This window comes from Cricetulus griseus (genome assembly GCF_003668045.3).
Source record: "Cricetulus griseus strain 17A/GY chromosome 1 unlocalized genomic scaffold, alternate assembly CriGri-PICRH-1.0 chr1_1, whole genome shotgun sequence".
Lineage (NCBI taxonomy): Eukaryota > Metazoa > Chordata > Mammalia > Rodentia > Cricetidae > Cricetulus > Cricetulus griseus.
In genome coordinates, this window is record NW_023276807.1 from 175146617 (window position 1) to 175167769 (window position 21153).

A 21153-nucleotide genomic window follows, 5' to 3' on the forward strand; every position below is an offset into this window, starting at 1 on the left:
TAAGGTGGAAATTGTCGGTAGAGAAGATGCTTCTCAGTAAGGAATTCATTATGTAAATTCTATTTTTGCCCATTCTAGAGAATAGGCCTACAAACCCCATAGACTGAACTCAAAAACAATACACGATTAGCAATCTGGTACCCAGCCTAAGAGATCCAGGCTCATCCTTCTATCTTTGGGGCTCTTAATTTACCACACAGAAAGCATGAGTTGCCCCCTTTTATGTGATTTCATGGCCAGTTCAGGGATCCATTGAAAACACAAAACTTCCATGTGAAAGATCTGGATTTAAACTTGGGGGCTGTTGCTGCTGTGTTGTGTTGTGTTGTGTTGTGTTGTGTTGTGTTGTGTTGTGTTGTGTTGTGTCGTGTTGTGTTGATAGTGGCTCCTTCCCGTCTCCTTAGTTTTGCCATCAGAGTAGAACAGCCTGTCAGTCTCAGTGTGTGGCCTCTTGAGTGTGCCCAACTTAAGTGACACAATGTCCCTCAGGTCAGTCTGTGTTAAAACCCAAGTCAAACAAGGCCGAATCCCGGATGTGCCACATCCTGAGGATCTGACCTAAGGTCATGGCCAGCCCTGACACTCAAGACCTCAAATGGTCATCTAAGCAGTGATATAAACTGGTTATCAGCTTGCTCTTGGGCCGCTGCTGTAGTGATGAGACTTGCTGTGGAGGAGCTCAAGAAAAAGGGGGCATCCAGCTTCAGTGGCTCGGTACCTAGGGCCAACAGCCTCAGTGTGTCCTGACATCATAGGGGAGGTGCATATGAACTGTGTCAGCCCCAAGGAACTGAGAACAACTGGCTTCCAAAACACAAATCTCAGCAAAACTGCGACAATACCTACAGTCTGTTATCTCATGTTTTTACTCCCCTCCCACCAGAAAATGGCCTTCCAGCCTGGGACAAACAGAAGCCCCGTCCAGATCGAGGACAGGACTGGAAGCTCGTAGGGATGTCCGAAGCCTGCCTGCACAGGAAGAGCCATGCGGAGAGGCGCGGTGCACTGAAGAATGAGCAAACATCCCCACACCTCATCCAGGCCACTTGGACGAGCTCTATATTCCATCTGGATCCGGACGATGTGAATGATCAGAGCGTCTCAAGTGCGCAGACCTTCCAGGCAGAAGAGAAGAAATGTAAAGGTAACCTACTAGACCATTACCACACATGCGTCTCTGCCATGACTGCGCTCCTCCTCCATGTCTTCGCCCGCCTAGTGTCAGCGCGTTTCCCTGGCTCATCCTCCTTGTTGTCTTTATCCTCTAAGTTTCTTTTGAGCATAAATAAGAGGGGTCCAAAGGCAAGCACTTTATGCCAGGCCCAACACTGAGGGAGACCTTTTTTATTTCTTTAATGAGCAAATGTGTTGTTAATTTGTATCTGAGTGGAAACAGACACTGCTGCATTCGTAGCTACTTGTTTTGTGTTTTGAGTGTGTGCATGCGCATATGTTTCTTATCCCAATTACACCAGAAGCTAAAGGGATTTCAATGTCTGCCTTTAACCTACATAGACAATTCATGCTTGACAGAGAGATTTTAACATGTCCTGTAGTCAGTAAATCCTGTGTCACCATCATGGAGAGAAGATTAGGGTGTTAGGCAGTTGTCACCTCATGAGGGAGGAGGTAGTCACCTCCAGAGGGGAAAGAGAATCAGCCAAAGCAGCCCAGGGTCCTGATCACATGAGACTTAGCTGCTGTTCACCTCAGGCCACCCCACCTGACAGATGTCTCTGATGCTGATCGTGTTATCGTCTTAGGGTTGCCCAAAATCTTTACTACTTACGACAGCCTGTATCCGTAAGTGTCCAAGTCCTTGTAACTACCCATTATTTTCCAGTGCAGAGTTTAAAAGCTAAAAAGATCATGATTGGCCTTTTTGGTTTTTACTTGTGATAAAGTTTAAATTGTCTGTTTGAAAATTGAAAATCTCGCAGTCAAATAACAATACATTACATATCGGTACATAATTAATAAGTGAGCCATGAAAAAGCATCCTCACTGCCCTGTCTTGAATATCATTTATCATTTATGAATAAGAACCCAGGTCTTCCTGATTATCTGTAAACACTTTAGAACCTCCATAACTTCTGGTTTACTCAGAAAGATCCAGTTTCTGAGGCAGATGTTTTCCCTTGAAATGCATTATCCAAAGATGGAGTCTTCAGCTAGGACTGCAGCGTGGGCAGGAACACCATGTTCCTTTTGAAAGGTGATGCTTGAACTTTTGTGTTGATTATTTAGAAGTTTAAGGTTTTTTTAAATGTTTTAAATTGAAAAAGAATTACACTACCTCCCCTTCCTTTTCCTCCTTCCAGTTCCCCCCAGGCACACCCCTTTGAACATTTCCCATGTCCTCCACCCCACTCGCTGGTTGATAGCTTCTTTTCCTTTGATTACTATTGTGACATACGTGTGAGAGTGTGTGGGGGTGTGTACACGTGCGCACAAACACATAAATACAACCTGCTGGGTCTGTTTTGTTGTTTGCATAAATACTGTTTCAGGCTGACCACTCTGCCATGGATAACCAATAAGGGAGCTCATACTAGGGAGAGGATAATTCTCCTTCTCTCAGCAGTCATTAGTTGCCTGTAGTCTTTGTCGAGGAACAGAAAATCTGAGGTTAACTAATGCTAAATATGAGACACAGTCAAAAAAGAAAAAATAAACAGACAAGTTACAATCTTTGGACTTAAGACTCCATGATACAGTGACTAAGAACACAACATTTTGAGATGGACACATTTGGACTAGGATACCAGCCTTCCCACTGTATGTTTAGAGCAGACATATAAATGCTATGTTGATAAAACTGCATAAGCTAATGTACTTAAACACTCAGCACAGTACCTGAATTGTAATGCACTTTAAATAGCAGTTAGCACTTTTCCGGTGATCATAATTATTGGCTATACAGCCTAAGTCACATAAATTCCTTGAATAGCCTATAAGGAATGGAGCTAGAGGAGTAAACAGATGAGGATGGGTGGGTGGGCTGTTTTATGAAGCTCAGATCTTCTTCCAGCTCTTTCCATAAATTATTCAAGTGCATTTGCATTATTCTGGAATTGAAAGAAAAACAACACAGACAAACTTTGTGAGGTTTCCAGAGATACCGCAAAGGTTCACTTTGAGCTGAGCATAAAACAATGTCCTGATTCAGCAAGGAAATGATACCCAAATGGCCTGAGTCACAAAACCTAAGAATCTACTGAAGCAAATTCCCCTCATATATGAGCACACTGGTGAGCGATGCCTACATTTCCCTTGGGAATTGGTTCTTCTCCATCAACTCCATTGATCTGCTACGTCTATAGAGTCCATAAAGAAAGTGTTGTCTGATGGCCATTCATACTGGGCATTTACTTCCTGCCTGGCTACCACCCTTAAAGCAGTTGATGCCCTGGCCCACCCTTGCATGCATGTATCTTCTAGTGTTTGTTCAGGGCTTACTGTGTTCAGGACATTAAACTTCATGTCTAAGCATGAAGAAAGAACATTTGAGCCAAAAGGACATTTTATTAGCCTCATCCCAAGCACCCTAGATGTAATTGATGAGAACCAAATGGCCTTGAACCATATACTAAGGCTAACGTGTGGTTCAGCCATTCAAAACAATAAGTTGACTGCTTGAAGCTGCACAATAAGCCTATCCCTAGATTAGTACTCTATCAAAGCTAGACAAGAATACTTTCATGCATGGTTTGTGGGCTGCAAACTGATCATTCTCACTCCCTGCTGATGCAAGGTGAGTCATGGAGGATGTGCTTCAGGAACTTTCACAGCACCTTATCATCATCACCCATGACCCAGATGCATCAGCAGCAGCTGCCACTCACTGAGCCAGGCACACACCAGTTTGGTGCTGTCAGACTGGCCTGATCAGCTACATGTGGCAGGCAGGACTGTGCCAAAGTCTTAAGCAAGAAAGGGAATGCATTGGTCTATAATGGGTGGGGTTTCTTAATACTCTTACTTCAAATCATTTGGGGATCATTGACTTGCATGTGTGATGTTCTTAAATGTGTTTTGTTAGAAGCTTACTTGGTGCTTCTACCTCGTATTTCAAGCAGTGCATCAGTGTCACACTGGAGAGTGGTACTAACAGTAGTTCCAGCGGCTCATTAGAAACGAGACTCTAAGCTTTGTGTGATGACTCACTCTGAAACCCCAGCACCCCAAGTGCATTGCCAAAGAAGGTGACAGTGAGTTTGACTATGTAATGAGACTTTTACTAAAAGAAGGACTAGAGGGAAGGAGAAAGAGAATGTGAGGTCCCAGTTGGACCTTTGAGTTGGAGTGACTAGAATTGAATGAACCCTAGAATCTGTGTTTCAGCTGTCCCTTCTGGTGATCCTTTAGACATTAGGGCCCCCAAGCCTTTGAGATAGTCATAAGGATTCAGGGCAGGAAAGGGCCTGCCACCTAGTGGGCACACAGGGATATGCCTGTCCCTCCATTCCCTGCTGCACCCAGACCCCCTAAACTTGTGTTGGGAACCAGAGTTCAGCAAGCCCAGAAGGTTGGTCACAGATAGGGAGGGAACTGGTTCGAACTAGACCTCAGCAGCCCACTGAACCCATAAATTGGGACCTCCACAGTATCCAGGAGCTTTCTGGAAGGAAGCAGAAGGGCTGTTGGGATGGCAGTCACCTCCCTGGACACTATTGAGAGGACAATAGTGACCTAATAATGCTACTAAAGTTTCTGTAAATCTGAACCATGCATGATGTTCAGACAGACAAATCTCAGGGTCCCAGAAGGAGAGAAGAGTCAGGACATTTAATGCATCATTTTATTTCATTCTAAATGCTCTATATAGTTTGGCAGTGAAAAAAAGAAAAATTTCATTAAGTTGTAAAATTACAAATAACTTTTAAAATTTTTTCCATTTACCAAGGACAACACTTTTACTTTCTTTTCTATCTACTTTTTAATAAACTTGGATCATCCAAGGCACATCATTTGTGACCATCTTTTAGTGCTTAGCAATAGGTCATCAGCATTTTCCCTTGCCGTTAAAATACTCTACTGAATACTGACATTTATTGGCAATAGGTTATTCTTTCTTGTAGCTAAAAATATCATTTTTAAAACCATTCCCCAAAGCTTAGACAATTTAAAGTAATTTTAAATAATAAAATTTAAATAACGCCTTGTGTCAGAGAGGGGAGTCCATGCTCTTCTTAAAGAACAGGGACTCTGATCGACAATATGCTTTAAGTGATATACCGCTCTCATTCACCGAGATAGCACCGGTGCCCTGAAAGTCAGAGACATAAATGTAAGTCACCGTTTGCTTTGCAATCCTTTAAGATAGGCATTCACCCTTGCAATAGTCAACACTGTCTTTGTCTTTAAGTAAAACACAAGGACATCATCAAGTGAACTAACTATACTGAGAAGGTAAGGGATTACACAGCTGGAGTCCTCCCACAGGTCCGCCAGCTGCTCCCTCTGTCTGTGCTCTCCACTGTACCCTACTCACCATAGACTATGATACTCAGTCCCACTGAGTAGAGCAGTCATTCATACTCCCTATGCCAGTAGAGGAGCATTAGTGCTCAACATGATAATAAGAGCTAGCTACAAGTTTCTGGCATGCACTAGATAGCTGTGTGTTTTCTTACTTCAAAGGCAGGAGACAGACACTGTAATAAGTAAGTAAACAGGGGCAGATAGATCTAGAAAGGGCAGGCAAGGTACCAACTAGCATGGAAAAAAGTGAAAATAAACTGGAAATGGTAATATAGAAGGAAGGAAGGAAAACATCAGAAAGTCAAGGTCCAGGTCCATCCAACTTCACTGTTCAGTGAGATGCAGCATGGTAGATGGACCCTGTGGGCTTTCCAAGGTCAGTGTAGCTGTGTCTGTAATATGGAGAAAGGCAAATATGATCACTCTGTCCCTCTTAAGATGCCCCACCCCTCAGAAATACTTGTACAAAGGCCTGAATGTTCAACTCTTTGCACTTTGGTCCTGTGGCAAAGAAATTGGAAATAATATAAATCTTTCCAACCATAGGGCTTGTTCAGATCAAAGTGTGTCTAAAACCTCTATTAGAAAAAACGAAAAGCTTATTTGGGAAATGTGCTTTAGGGATACTTGACTAAAAAGCAAGCATGCATTAACAATCTGCATAGTTGAACTAATATGCATAGGGACCAGTTCCCAGGTACACAGCAAATTTATTTCTGGAGCTACTTAGGGGGAAGAAAAGGCACTCGGGAACGATGGTGTTGATCTTAATTCTACATACAAGTATCTTTACAGATCTTTCCAATTGTGCATCAATGAATATCTTATTGATGTCTTAGTAGCAAGAGTCTGTGTTTTCAAATCAGATGTCTTGACTTCTTGCTTTCTAATTCCCAAGAGTGAATCTTTGAGCCCCCCTGATCCACAGAATAGTGTAATGTGATTGGATAACCATTTCCATATAGATAAAGGAGAATATGAGTATAGGGTAATGTGATTGGATGAACTTTCACATTTCTGTATAAAGGAGAATATGAGTACAGGGTAATATGGCTGAATGAGCTTTTTATTTCTGTATAGATAAAGGAGAATATGAATAAAGCCCTCAATATCATTTCTAGAATTTATTAGAGATTGAATAAATTATTACTGTTCTCTCTCTCTCTCTCTCTCCATATATATATATATATATATATATATATATATATATATATATATATATATATTGTTCTAACCTTGGGGCCTTTCTGGTTTCTGTTACGCTTTCTGACCTCAAGTCACCCTACAGAAAATGTGCACTGAAATGAAGGTGAATGAATAAAGCACAGCAGAGAATCACATCGGAGGTAAATCAGGGACATAAACAGTTGATAGAGTTCTTAGTAGAAGACAAAATATTTTTGCAAGGCTTTTAAATTTTTAAAACCTTCCATAAAAAATCACCAAATACATAAAGTAGCTGAATTGAGATCTGATTGAGACATTCTGGTTTCAAGTGTCAGGTCTCTGAGATTATCCTGTCCCGGGATCCTAAGCATAGTACTTGGCACAGTGGAACACTCACATTACAGGGGTCCCACCCACCATGATGAAGACAGTGAGTTCCCATATACATATGATTACACAGCCTGGCATGTATTCCTGCTTCTGCCTCTTGCCACGTATTAAACTTTGAGCAAGGCACTTGCCTTGCTGATCTCCATTTTATTATCTAAAAAAAAAATGAAGTTTTTTTTTATAGAAATAAGCACTTGGATGATGATAAGAGACTGATCAGTAGATGGAAGATTTACTCCTTTAATGAAACTTGGGAAGACCATGAGACATGGTGTGGGCATTGGGAGTGAGCAATACTCATGGGAGAAGGACTGACTGCTAAGCCCACCGACTTGAGCCAACTCTACTATGGGTGGCGGGGAGTAGATACAGAAGCCACATCCTTTTTAACAGGTAGTTCTCAAAGTCAGGCACAAGTGTTGGTCAACTGTGACACAGCACTCAGAAGACATAGGCCATCTGCCATTTCTGACACAGATTGAAACTACAAGAAGGTTCCAGTCAAATTTAGACAAATACGTAAATGGCACTTTGATCCTGACTATAAAGACAGCCTGAGAATCCTCAGATTCCACAGAACCCAGTTAACACTTGGTAATGTAGGGCCAGCCATTCATGGATTGGTTCTTGGCTCTGAATCTAACTAATTATAAATCTAACCAAATAACTAATTCTCTCCAACAAAGAACATAGAGATTAATTGATGACAAATAAAGGACAAGGCTCTACATTCCACTGTTAGTTTTTCAATATTGAAATCATATTTCCACTTGTGAGGAAAACAGAGCTAAATACGTTAAATCAGCATAGGCCAAAAAACAAAAAAACAAAACCCAACCTGTGATCACCGTGAAGATCTAGTGCACAGTCCAAACTGATTGAAAATTGAATGTCTCATGCCATCTCTTTCAATGGTATTATTTCCCTTAGAACTCTTCCTCCCAGTGACCCAGAAACCTTCAGGTCCTCCAGGCCCCATTTTCAGTTCCCTCAAATATTTCTGAAAGTGTTGTGTATTCCATAATAAACTCCCTCCCTAAATGTGTGGCCAGCTCCTTCTGGACAGACCTTTTGGGTCTGAGTATCCCAGAGATGTAGAGGTCAGAAACCAAAAATGTCACAAATGTTGGTGGCTTGCCTTGTTTTCAGATGGTCCCTCACTCCGGTGACTATACTGTGACTGGTTCTGATGGTGAGCTGTACTTAACAAATTACTTTTTAAGATCCAGATGAATTTAGCCTACTTGACACAAGCCTGTTCAGGGTAGCAGAAACCCAGAACTAGATGACCTTGGAAATAAGATGAGAGTCAGAATGCCCCATGACCCAAGGCTGTTCTCTGTGGCCTTGACCTGAACCAGGATTACAAGCTTTGGTGAAGCCCTATCCCTGTGACATCTGTCGGTATTGACTTATACAAGGAGACTGACTTTATTAAACATCACTGCCTCGTGAAATGAGTACCAGACTGAAATAGGACTGACTAACTCATGTCTCTGTTATGAAGCAACTTGGCATTTGAGTTAGAATATTGTGTGGGGTGCAATGGTTTATTTATCTAGATGGCAATATTCTATGAATGGCACATTTCACCCCCAATTCCTCATAGCTGTCTCACAATATGCAGCTCTAAAGGCCATAACTATTTTAAGTCAATCCTTAGAACTAATGAAAAGATACTTACTGAGCTCTTTGTTTGACTAGCCCTGCAAAGAACTCCTTATAATAAGCCTCAGATATAAAAGTAAAGGTCAAAATCCATGTAAGTAGGATCCACTGCCCTTTAGGAAAGGAAATATACATGTTAATCTTTCACAGCACTTTCAACCAGATAGGTTTCTATGGAGACAGCTATCTGATATGGATTCATCCTACTTAATATTCATGAGCAGTCTTAGGGTACAATGCCTTCCTCTTGTTCCTCTGTTTATTAGACGTGATACTTAACCCTAGTTTTCTTTGGAAAGACCATTATGCACCTGTGTCTCTATTTTACTTTTTCCCCAAAAGAGGACTGGGGGAAATCAGCCAAAATCTCACTGCCAAAAGCTGAGAATGTCACACTAATTAAGCTGACCCATCATTTTCTCCAATGAACCAAAGGCCTTTTGTGTTCACTTATTGTTATGTTGGGTATATGTTGTATATATACTGCCTGCTTTGAGAGTTAGTTTCCTCTGTCTTTCAGGGCAATGACAAGATATGTAGGCTGATTCTTGTGCACATTTCCCTCCATTTTTGCTTTAAGTTGCGTGGTTTCTGGAGGATCTCCAAGGCAGATTCTGGAATTATTTTTGGTATCCTCTTTTAGAGTAACTTTGGGTTAACTCATATACCTCTCACCTACACAGTAGCATTCTGCCCCATTCTCTCTCTTTCTCTCTCTCTCTCTCTCTCTCTCTCTCTCTCTCTCTCTCTCTCTCTGTGTGTGTGTGTGTGTGTGTGTGTGTGTGTGTGTGTGTGTGTGAGGGTATTGTTTGGATTTTACCTAGCACTATTATTCCACAGAACAAGTTACAAAAATCAGTCCTCTTAACCAAATACTTTAGACCAACTCATAAAACAATAGGGATGCCCTCATATGACCATGATGTAATTATCAGGGTCAAGACATTTGACACTACAAGACATTTGCAATCTACTTTCTAACTGACAGGTTTTATTTAAATGTCACACTCTGTCCCTTTTCCCACTCAATGAAGGGGAATATGACTAAGCTGGAGAGAGGACCTGCCTCTGTAGGATTTAATAGGCTGCCACCACAGGTTGTCCTTTATTCTAGTCTTGCTTTCTGGCCCAGGATACAGGGTTGTGTGCTGCATTTAGTTGTTTTGGATCATGGGGCTCTCTCTACAACTTTATTAAGGTATCACACTGACAAATGAAAATGAATTATTTGTAGTATAGAATATGTTACTGTAATATCTGTCTAAATCAAGCTTGTTCCTACTCATGCCATCTCACATCTTTATAATTTTCTGTGGTCAGAACATTTCATATCTAATCATTTAATAACTTCTAAGGGAAGGGCCCATTGTTGTGAACTGTGTGTATTGCATCATGCTATACTGGACCCCTGAGCTTCTTCCTCTGACTTTATCTAGCATCTGTCCATCCCTCTGCCTTCTATGGATGACTTCCAGGCAGCACCATTCTCTTTGACCTTTGTAGACTCCACATTGTGCCTGGCTTATTACAATAAGCATGGTGTCCCCGAGGCTCGGGTCAGTCTACTTGAACTTGGAACAGATCCAAAGTCTTTCTCTTCTCTGCGCTTCTGAGTGTGGGTACTTTTTAAGGTGTGTGGGCTTATTCTTCTGTATTTTCCTGAATTTAGTGTTCACCAGTGTTTCCTTATGACTTTTAGCAGAAGTAATAAAAAAGCTACAGTATCATTTAATCATGTGAGTCAGAGAATACCCATGTTGCAGCCCCATATCTTCAGATCCTCTCATGAGTCAGTCATGCCTCTGTAGGAACTGGTTCCTTATCTCACTGTGCTCAGGGGAAGTGAGTTTTGTAAAAGTCCTCTTTTTAAGCATCCATTCATGCTCTAAGGGTGAACTTCCCGACACTAAGAGGTGTCTGTTTTTTCTCAGCTGTGACACATTAGAAGCTAGTGCATGTCAGATGAGTCTTAGGGGAAATACTGGAGACCAGCTTCACAGTTCAAGGGCTTTGCTGACACACAACTCTTCACCATTTGGCCTGTTCCTTCTTTCCTTCCCTCAACCCAAACCGATTAACTTAGAAAACAGCTGGGGCATATTTTAGGCTAGTCTTGGTATTTACTATGTAATTTCTAGAACATCACGTGAAATAAAATTAAGACTTTCATGGACCTGCTTTATGATACATAGTAGTAACCATGCTTTATCAGAGCTGTTTTTAGTGATGTTGCTCAGAATGGTTTCCTTCCAGATGATGATTGAGAAGCTAATTAAAAAAAAATGGTGCCAGGTACCACAAGAGTAACAGAACTGTGCTGTTTTCTGGGATTTTGTTTTTTACATTTTTTTTTAATGGAGTGTGCTGAATGTCTCTACAGTTTTGTTCAAATGACTGCAGAACCTGGAAAAACTGTTGCTGCTATTGATGCATAATATATTGCTATTTTTGGTCTTTTTATATAAATATATATATATATATATATTTTGAATTTTTGGAAACTTTAGCTGTGCTGTCAACTTTGGAAAAATGTATCCCAGTTTACCGTATTGAGTTGGCATAGTACAGAAATTAACAGCCATATTGGTCTAGAAATGTTGAACTTAATTTTTTTCCATTTGTACAGGGGTAACACACTATAAGCTACACAGAGAAACCCTGTCTCGAAAAACCAAAAAATAAAAAATAAAAATAAAAATAAATATGTAAGGTCTTATCTACGTGGGTTTGATTACAAAAACTAATAAAGTATTCTCTAAATAAAAAAAAACATTAAGACTTTCAGTTTACAACTTATAGATGTAAGTCTCAGAAGTACCAGCAAGAAATCAATGCTATTTTTTATTTATGTCTGTAATAAATCTTCTGCCATTCCCTCTTCAAATATTGCTTCATCTGTAACCCATCCTCCATTTCTCAGCAAGCTGAAGGTTTTTCTTTACAGTGTCCTGCAATAGTGTTAAAGTGCTTCTGGGTTGTGCCTTGTTTATTGTGGCTTTATAACAGGCCTGTTTGAGACAGCAGAGACTGTGAAATTGTCCTGGTTACTACAAAAAAATTTTCACTTAAGTGTATTCTAAGTCTGCAGAGCTATAGCACAAGCTGAAGTTCCAGTTAATGGAGACACACTGTAAATTGGCAGTAAATCTTTTGAAACCAGGCAGTGATGAAAATTCTCCTGACTTCCTGGCATTGGGTCAGTGTTGTTCCTTAAGTGAGGTGTATATCTGTCAAAACCTCACATGGCACACTGAGATTGTGTACATTTTCATGTGTGTGTTTTTGGATGTCTTAAATTTGTATGTGCTAGGGCTTGATCCCAGGACATCATACATGCTAGATAATGTTATACATATTGAACAAGTGCTCTGCCACTAAACTACAGCACAGTATTTTATAGAGTTTTGCACCATTAAAAATAAATTTCATTTAAATCTACAGAAAAAAGAACAACTAATTCCATTTCATTTTTGGTTAGTTGATGCTTGAAAGCATTCAGTGTGAGATCCTGCTTCCTTTTTTTTTGGTGTGTGTGTATGTATGTAATGTATGTATGTATGTATGTATGTATGTATGTATGTATGTATGTATGTACCTGGTTTCTGTGGAAGTGTGCATGCACAAATCAGGACCATAAGTCAATATCAGGTGTCTTCCTTGATTATTTTGCACATTTTTTCATGTTTTAATTCATTTAACTTGCCCTCTGACAATGTTATGTATGAATACAATTCATTCTTCTATAAATGAGACAATGGAGTACTTAAGAAAATGTGACATCTATACACAATTGAGTTTTATTCAACCATAAAGAATAATAAAATTATGGCATTTGCAGGAAAATAGAAGGAACTGGAGATCATCAGGTTCAGTGAAATAGCCAAGACCCAGAAAGGAAAAAAATCCTGTTTTCTCTCATATGTGGAACCTAGATTCACACATATATAAATATATGAAGGTAGATTCATGCATAGCACAAATAGAGGAAAAACTATTTGGGAGGAAAAGGAGACTAAAGGAAGGGAAAAGATGACTACATACATGGTACAACAATATAACTATAAGAAAAAGCTTTGCTGATGTGGGTTGAACAATGCACTGGCCTGTGGATATAACAATAGATATATTGGAGTCATTTTATTGCTATGTTAATTTAGCAGAACAGTAAAAGTAGGCTTTCACCTAGGGCCCATAACCTATCTAGTCTCAAGTCCTTAGCCACTTCAGCAATGCAAGTGCTTGGTTGTTCCCATAACATTCATGCTGCTATTGTACCAATATATCTTGCAGACAGGTCACTGTTATAGATTGCAGGGTTTATAGCTCAGTGATATTGATGATTGCTTTCCTCCTCCAGCAGTGTGCATAGTGTCTTCCAGAACCATGAATGCTAGTCAGTAGGGGTAAGGCTTCAAGTTGAGAACCAGCTTGATTTCTCTATTTTCAATAATTAAGTGGTGTCTTTAGCAACCGAGCCTTATTGTCAGGTTGTAATGGATAGCCAATGACATTGGCAATAGCTTGTAATATTTTGGGGAGGGCCATTTCTATAGGACCCCTTTGTCCAATGACTCAAAAATATGTAACCTATTTCTGGAAATGGGGGTTTTGCTTGGTAGTATATGATGTCTAGTGGGGTATCATAACTCCAATTAAGATATCATATGTATATATATATATATATGGGAGCTTCTGCAAGAGTAGATTTTCATATGGCTCTTCAAAAGACTTTCAGTGTTAGCTGTTCCTCCCATATTCCCCCATTTACCCTGTCTCCTGTCTCCTAATTTTCCTATTCTAGTTTCCTCTTTATCCCTTTATAAAACTGTATTCTATTTCCCCATCCTTAAAAGAGTTCCTCCCTCCCCTGGAACCTTACTATCTAACTAACCTCTGTGATAATTCTAAATGAAACACACATATCTAAAGCTTTTTAAAAGCTAACACCACATACTAGTGTAAACACTTTGTCTTTCTGGATCTAGGTTTCCTCCTCAGGATGATTGTCTCTAGAGCCAATTGTCTGTTTAGCAGCAATTTTTTTAATTCCAATTTTCTAAAGAGATGAATAATATTTCATTGTGTAAACGGACCACATTTTCATTATCCACTCATCAGTCATCAAAACATCTAGGCTCTTTCCAACTTCTGGCTATCAGAGTTGCACTGGCCATGAATGAGTATCTCTGAGAGCAGGATGTAGAATCCTTCAAGTGTATGCCCAAGAGTGGCATAGCTGGATCTTGTGGTCAATCTGCTTTCAGCTTTTCAAGCAGTAGTGAGGAATTTAGTTGAGATAGGAACAGCATAGAACAGCTAGCACTCTTTGTGAAAATGTTATAGCAATACTAATAAGAAACAAAGATGTTAGGAAAAGTCCAAGCACACAGCTTCTCCTTGAGAAGATCTGAGTTAGAATCCTGGGTCTTCAGATTACTTGTTGTGCCACTTTGTAGTGTTGATTTTTTTCATCCACTAAAAATAAATGCATCCTCAATAATGCATTAAGGAATCACTGTGGAGGTTAAATATCATGCTGTATGGAAGCACATTTAGATATGATCTTGGTGTGTGAGGTCACTTGGAGCCATCAGGGAAGAGGTGCTTGGTGAAAGACTGATGAGCACAAAGAGATCACTGTCAGCTTACAGGGCAATAGTTGAAGCTAAAGGCATTGATGGGGTCACCTACTGCCTTAGTTAGGGACACCATGACCACAGCAACTCTTATAAAGGAAAACACTTAATTAGGGCTGGCTTACAGTTTCAGAGGTTTAGCCCTTTATCATCATGGAAGGAAGCAAGGCAGCATGTAGGCAGACATGGTGCTGGAGAGGTAGCTGAGAGTTCTACATCTTGATCTGCAGGCAATTGGAAGTGAACTGAGTCCCATTGGACATAGCTTGAGCATATGAGGTCTCAAAGCCTGCCTCCATAGTGACATACTTCCTCAAACAAGGCCACACCTACTCCAACAAGGCCACTCCTCCTAATAGCAATAGACCAAGCATTCAAACACATGAGTCTATGAGAGCCATTCCTATTCAAACCGCTACACCTGTTAAGGATATGAGTGATCAGAAGGTTATTGAAGACTGACCCCAAAGGAACATCAGTTTCAGAAGGTAAGCAAAGAGCCAGGTGTGTGGCTCACACCTGAAGTCACTTGAGAGGCTAAGGTAGGATGATCACCTTAGGTTTGAGACCAGCCTAGACTAAATAGTATGTTCTGGGCCAGCAAGGGATAAGAATAAACCCTGCACTACCTCTCCCAGATAAAAGGCTAGCAGAAGGGACAGTGCACCCCTTGGAGAAAACTAAAAAGAACTTATCAGAAACAGAAGGCCCGTGAGGAAAGACAACATGGTAGGGAAATGTCTCAACCACCCCTGAGTGGTGGCTGTGGGAGGCTGATGCAAGCCAAATGTCTATACAGTTATGGTACTGTTGTATTCAGAGATGCAAAGATGTCAGAAGTCAATGCTTGTTACCAAAGCCTCAGCAGCAATGACAGTTTGCTAAGTGTTGTCATACCAGATCACATAAAACCAAGTTATAGACCAGAAAAAATGAACTGACTAATTAGGCCTAACGACTTTCAGACAAAAAGCAAGGGCAATGCATCAGCCAGGAGCAGGAGCAAAGAGAAATGGACACACAAAAGAAGCTCCAAGAATCCTGGGTTCAACATAACAGCCAGTGGTGCTGGAGAGGAGGTCAGGAGCCAGCTGAGAGAATACCTGCCTTTCTCTACAGGAGTGGCTGTCAGACTTTAGCCGGCATCAGAATCAGACAGGGCTTGCACAGGCACCCACATTTTGGGTCCACTAGATCAGAGCTGGGTCCCGAATTTCTAAGAAGTGTCTAAAGATGTATGTCACTCCCAGGAACCACTGTCCAGGATCCAAGAACTTTGGGATCTGGTCTACAACCCCTGTGAGAGCCTCAAGGCTGCTTTCTTTTACTGATACTTCTAGTGAGAGCCACAGAGAATGAGGTGACAGAACCTCAGCATGAATGTGCTAGGATAGCCATCCCTCCTTAAGGAAATAGAACAATCTGAACTCTAAGGCTGCTGGAGAAGGGCACAGCATTTCAGGCCTTCAGAACTTCCCTTCCAGCAACCCACCCCATTCCTCACTTACTGCTCCCCCAGCACAGACCAGTCCCCTCAGTGTGGCCCCAGAGTGTCTTCTTCCCACTTCAGTGTTCCTCTCTGCCTTCATCAACCCATTCCCTCTCCAGCAGTTAGCCATACTGTCCCTCTCCCATGCATTTTTATAAAAGCACATTTTGTTTTGTGTGGGATTGTGAGCCAGCCTCCCCTTGCTACCCTTTTGTGGAGTTGTAGCAAGATAGATTTATCAAAAAGCATTTATTGAACACCAAGAGCAAAAAAAAAAAAAAAAAAAAAAAAAAAAAAACTAGGAACAAATTCACTCTACAAAATGTTCTAAAGAAAAGAGCTGTAAGCTTATTCATGCCAAAGCAGACTTATTCTGAGAGCCTGAAGGCACAGCCTAGTCTCAGGAACCCTTGGGAACTTCCCCTTCAGGCCAAGAGCTCTCCTCAGTGATCTGATCTGTGTTCTCTCACATGTAATTTCAGAAATGCACCCAACTTCCTGGTGTTCCTTTGTTTCCCACATTTGGCTCCACCCCCAGCATGTATCCCAGCAGAGCAGGAGTCTAGGTTTTCACATCTGAATCTCCAAGAAAAAACACACAGAGCTTTGTTTCCCATGCTTACTTGACCACCAAAGTCCTCTGTTGCTTTTTCTTCAAGGCATCTCTCAGGACTGACATTATTGGAACTCTTTGGGGAGGCCATGTGGATATAGTCCAGTAGTCACAGTGAACTGAAGGGCACAGTGATCACTTAGTACTGATAACACAGTATGGCTACCAAAGCAGTGTGGGTCATACTGATTAACGTGTCTACTGCTGAGGAACTAAAAGGCTTTCTTTGAATGACTCAGACTTCTACACTTGGAAATCCTGAAGGGAGACAAAACCCATCCCAGGCCTGAGCTGAGCCCCTTCCTCCACAATAGTTCTTAAAGTCTAACATACCATACCAGGAGTAGAAGAACCAGGACAGTCAAAGCAGAACTGTTTCTGGGTTTCTGGTCTGTTCTGTGGTCCCAGGGGTCTGCTCTCCCAGAGGACCGGCCTGGCCTGTTCTATGACCCCAGGGGTCTATTCTCCAAGGGTCCTATCTGCCCTCTTCTGTGATCCCAGGGGTCTGCTCTCCTAGGTGTCCTCTCTGCCCTGATCTGTGGTCCCAGGGACTTTTCTCTTGAGTGTCCTCTTTGCCTATTCTGTGGTCCTAGGGGGGCTGCTCTCCCTCCTGTCTCTCCCTTAAACTGGCTTTCCTCATAGCGACCACCTCTGATTTAATTTCTTCATGGCTAAGTGAAGTGTATTTAGAATGCACAGCTTCAAAACTCTGGATCCTAGGACCCAGAGAAGCCTAGGAGAGGGCTCAGCCTCCACATGTTTCCAGTACAGCTGGGAAGTGCTTGAAGGGGTACTTTAAGATGGGGTGGTCTCAGACTCCCCGGAACTTAGTTAGCCTTGCTCCAGATGGCCTGAAGTGGAGCCCATCCCACCCACATGTGTGTGTGCTACTAGGGACCAAACCCGGGTCTCCTGCATGCTAAGTCATGGCACTGAGCTTCGTCCTAGCTTGGGATAAGTACTTTCAGGGATTCTAGTTTTGCAATAAGGTCTCTCTCTAGACCCTTCCCTTCCTCTGTCTCCCACCTCTCCCCTTCCTGATGCTCTGCCTCTTCCCTCTCCTCTTCCTTCTCTTCCTGAAAGGGTCACATTCTGTTGCTCAGGGCTGGTGTTGATCTCATTGGCTCAACCAGTCATCCTGCCTCAGCCTCCCAGGTGCTAGAACTACAAGCACAAGCCATTATGACCACCTTGGAGTCCTGAATTTCAAAATCAATGAATCAGAAGATTCCAGATATCAGAGACCAAGTAAGCAGGCTCAAAAAGCACCATAAACCACTATAGATTCCCCCCCCCATCTCACCTACCATTCAGATCTTTCCATGCTTGAATGAGAGACTGGTCCTGCCTCTAGAGGCAGTGGGACCTGAGAGTATGGGGCTGACAAATAAGGCAGACTAAACTCATGACACAGCAACTTTATTCAGAGCCTCAGACAATTTATACTTCAAGGGTTAACAAAGGTCACATGAGTAAAGTTCTTATGAGTTTAAAATGTATACAAACACAAGGTCAAACCCACATGTGGCAAAAACATGGTTTTTCAAAGAGGTATATAAACAAATAATAACAGCTGTAATGAGTAATCGAAAGTAAACTCACTCCTATCTGCTACACCTGGGAAGGGCATGGAAACACATTCCAAGAATTCCATGTTTTGAAGAAACTGAGGCCATAAGACTCTTCGCTGTTTGCTTGGAGTGTTCTCACAAGCTCTCAGAATTCTCCTCCATGACTCCATTTCTGCCCCATATTACTTTGGTCCCATCTCTTTACCTTCCAAAGGCAGCGTTGTTCTCAACCCCTTCCAGAGATTGTGTTCTAGCCACTCTACAACACATCTGAGGGCAGAGATGACTGACAGTGAGGGCAGCTGTTCACAACCCACACCAGCTGAGGGTTAATGAACAGACTCTCTTTCTGTTCTCCCTCAGCAAACCATGTGGATGCTGGAAGACAGCTCCAAACCCAGGAAAAGGCATTCCCTGCAAGATGTAAAATGTTATCTTTAGTTTTTTGAGACAGCATCTCTCTATGTGGCCCTGACTGTCCTGGAACTTGCTCTGTAGACCAGACTAGTCTTGAACTCACAGAAATACTCCTGCCTCTGCTTCCCAAGTGCTGGGGTTAAATTTACATGCTACCACACCTGGCTGAAATAATATCTTTGAAAAAATAATAAGCACAGACCTTGGTGCACGGGGGGGGGGGGGGGTGGAGGGTGTCTTCCCTGTCCTGTCTGAGAGGCCATATTGTGTGTTCAGTGAGGGTTATAGGCATTCAGGCTCATAACACAATTGAGAACTTTTTGAGCCAGAGAAAGTGGCATTTACAATCTCTATGAGGAGCAGAGGAAGAAAGCATGTGAAGTGTCCTTGAAGCCAGGGAGAGCTTGGAGTGTTCACAGGCCAGGGACTGGGCAGGAGCCAAGGGAACAGGAGAGAGGGATGGGTGAGGGGATGGGGAAAGCATGTGTCAAGGACAGATGCTTCATTCTAATGCAGAAAGAGACCACATGGACATGGGGTTACCTGGTTGGTGATTATTAAACATCATTCCAGGTCCTATGTCAAGAATGAACAAGCTAGGAAACCCTGCACACATGCTAAGGGGTGAGGCATAGGTAGTAAAGAGAAGGGATGTGTCAAGGAATTTGATGGTTATTTGGTTAGAGCCTGTGTTACTTAGGGTTTTTATTGCTGCAACAAAACACCATAACCAAAAAGCAAATTAGGGAGGAAAGGATTTATTTGGCTTATACTCCATATCACTGTTCATCACTGAAGGAAGTCAGGACAGGAACTCTAACAGGGCAGGAACCTGGGAGGCAGGAGCTGATGTGGAGGCCACAGAGGGGAGCCGCTAACAGGTTTGTTCCCCTGGCTGGTTCTGCCTGATGTCTTTTTTCCTTTCTTTCGTTCTCTCTCTCTCTTTCTTTCTTTCTTTTGCTTTTGTTTTTGTTTTTTGTTTTTATTTTTTTGAGACAGGGTTTCTCTATGTAGCTTTGGAGTCTGTACTGGATCTGGCTTTGTAGATCAGGCTGGCCTCAAACTCACAGAAATCCACCTGCCTCTGCCTCAAGAGTGCTGGGATTAAAGGCGTGCATCATCACTGTCTGGCTCCACGCTGGGCCCTCCTCCATCAATCATTAATTAAGAAAATGCCTTACAGCCAGAACTTATGGAAGTATTTTCTCATCTTTCAGATGACTCTAGTTTGTGTGCCAAGTTCACATAGGACTAGCCAGCACAGAGCCCTGGATGGATATGGTCCTGAAACCAGAAGGCTGGGAGGGGGCACTAGAAGACAAAGTTCTAGAGAGTGGGAGATGTCTGTGAGTGGTACCATTGCAGTGGTGAAGCATGGCTAAATTCCAATAAAACCTTTTTGACAAAACAGAGTAAATAAAAAACCACTTTATTTAGCACATAGGTCAAAGCTTCTGCCCTCTGACTAGGATTGAAAATGTAGACTATGCAGAGCAAGTCAGCCCCACTCTGGAGCTACAGCCCTTCAACTGTAGATGACAATAACTGTTGTCATGTGTAGGCCTCTGCAGCTGACTGCATCTGCCACTGTTCTAAGTGTTTTACTTAAGTAAATTCCCTAATCTCTAAAACAAGGCAAAAATACATATTCCTCTATTGTGAAAGAAGAAACTATGACATCAAGAAGTTTATTTCTCTCATGAGAAAAAAATTCCAGAAGTTGTTGTAGCCAGCCCCTAAGAAGGCGTGGCTACAGTTTACCTTTATGATTGTTAATTTTGGATACTTTATACTGTTAAGTTTTAATCCTCTTTTAGACTAAAAGGGGAATTGTAGGGGAAGCTGTAGCCACGCCTTCTTAGGGGCTGGCTACAGGTGTGCCTGACCATGCTTGTGAGGGCGTGGTCAGAGTGACGTAGGGTGACTGCGTTTGTGCTTTCGGTTTCTCTTTGCTACTTGCTGTACAGGCTGCTGACCCACCGGCTGGCTAGGTCGCTCTGTAAGTAAGGCTTTTCCCTATTAAATACCCTTATATTTCTACCTGACTCCGTATTGGTAATTTCCCACTATAAGTTGTCAGTACAGTACAATATGGCAGAGTTATGGACTTGAACAATCTAGACTCCTTCCTGTCATTTATCCACCAGTCTCAGTGTCCAACTTGGTAGCGAGGACTCCACGCATCACTCATACATTGTTGACAGACATTAGATAGGACAAAGGAGGTGTAAATGGCATGCACCTGTTGTCTTTGATGCTGTGTTTTGAGTTTCCTAGAAATCGTTCTACACTCCTTTCTCTATCACAACTGATTGGCTAAAATTTTAGAAACATCCAGGCACAAGGGAGACGGGCAAGTATTTTTTTTCCCAGGGACCATCTGCATAAGTAGGATTTAGAGTATCTACCACTACAACAGAAAGTAAGATCTGTCCTTGGAGCAGAAGGTGGGAGCCCCTGCCAGAGGAGTTGCCTTAGACTGGTTCATCCCTTTTCAGTACATGCCACTGTAAATTCGGTTGGGAGGCCTTCTGTGCAGTTGGCTCATGTTTGAGACCTACACACTTTAAAATGCCAGCTCATGGGTGGCCTCTTCTGTCTATGACCTATGAGGAGAAGGCCCTTATGTTCAGACATCAAATCCATGACACTTCGTTTGACTTTGTTCCTTCCTGGTGTATCTTCTTGAGCTATCTCTTCGACATGCCTGGGAACTCA

General features: G+C 42.0%; 1 protein-coding gene across 1 annotated transcript in view; it reads left to right on the plus strand.

The window, feature by feature from the left end:
* Thrb (thyroid hormone receptor beta) overlaps positions 1-21153 on the plus strand; it is a 239456-nt gene that overhangs the window by 166869 nt on the left and 51434 nt on the right. Inside the window, exon 4 of the mRNA XM_027389385.2 lies at positions 884-1144. Coding sequence (XP_027245186.1) covers positions 884-1144 — 261 coding nt within the window. The remainder of the gene's footprint in view (positions 1-883; positions 1145-21153) is intronic.